Source organism: Aplysia californica, unplaced genomic scaffold (assembly GCF_000002075.1).
Source record: "Aplysia californica isolate F4 #8 unplaced genomic scaffold, AplCal3.0 scaffold00337, whole genome shotgun sequence".
NCBI classification, from domain to species: domain Eukaryota; kingdom Metazoa; phylum Mollusca; class Gastropoda; order Aplysiida; family Aplysiidae; genus Aplysia; species Aplysia californica.
Window position 1 is genome coordinate 591932 of NW_004797607.1, and position 1055 is coordinate 592986.

The 1055-nt window shown below is 43.1% G+C and overlaps 1 protein-coding gene across 2 annotated transcripts in view; it reads left to right on the plus strand.

Moving 5' to 3' along the window:
• The window catches only part of LOC101863827 (serine/threonine-protein kinase PLK1), a gene marked incomplete in the record, with an annotated part of 103259 nt that overhangs the window by 82759 nt on the left and 19445 nt on the right, over positions 1-1055 (plus strand). For both annotated transcript variants that reach the window (XM_013085037.2, XM_013085036.2), the window contains 1 exon segment: positions 324-431. In XM_013085037.2, the coding sequence (XP_012940491.1) occupies positions 324-431 (108 nt within the window).

Sequence of the window (1055 nt, forward strand, 5' to 3'; positions counted from 1 at the left end):
GAGAGAGAGAGAGAGAGAGAGAGAGAAAAAGAGAGAAATCAGAGAGAATACACAGACATACACGTACATCTATGTGCAGTGGGATATATATGGTAAGACATAATATTATTTTGTCTGCCTCGTTTTTCTATCGGCCTTCTCAATTTTCCCTAGTCCGAGACGAACATTGTTTTGTGAGCTTGTAGTATTCTAAATAACAAGGAAACATGCAATGACAATGGGTGTGGGACAGTCATGGATTTGATTGACATGTGGTCCAGTGTGTGTACACAACGTTGAATGCACCATTAATTGTGTTCTTCTTTCTTTTGTTCCGCCCACAGGGAGGCTTCGCCCGCTGCTACGAGATCCTGAACTTGAACACCAACAAGATCTACGCCGGGAAGATCATCAGCAAAGCCCGGATCGCCAAACCACATCAGAAACAAAAGGTAAGACAAGGCCAGGGGAAATAACTAGTGTGAAAGACCAGTCCAGGGGGGAAGTAACTCGTGTAACGAGTCGGACCAGGTACAAGCTACATTCTTTTCTTTCTGTGCACCCCCCTCCCCCCACCCTCTCCTCGCTCTCTTGTCTCTTGCCTGAACAATAGGACTTCAGCTACCGGACGACAGAAATTCCTTTGGACTCCTGATGGTGGACATTGTATGGTTCGGGGTAGTGCGGCCCTTGTGTATTGCTTTAGGTACGTTTTAGTCAGTGTGAGAAGCTGACTGCTTGGTTTTTTTTAGGGAAAAACTTTAATAATGAAAGCAAACTTCCTTGCATTGGCTTTCTCAGGCAAAAGTGTACTGACTGTTTAATCGCTTGATAGCGGAGGTGACAGTTCAAGACAACAGTCGGTTTGGGCAAAGGTATTAATTAAGTAGTATAAGGAACTGGAAAAGATAGGTCTTGGGAAGTAGATCTGGTCCTCCAACCGAAGATACGTTTTGTATTAACAGAAAGCTCTTTTTAGTTTCTCCATAACAACATAATATAAATATATACATTTCTTTCTCCTTTTTTCCTTCTCTTTCTCTTTGCCTCGCTTTCTCTCTTTCTCTCTCTCTCTC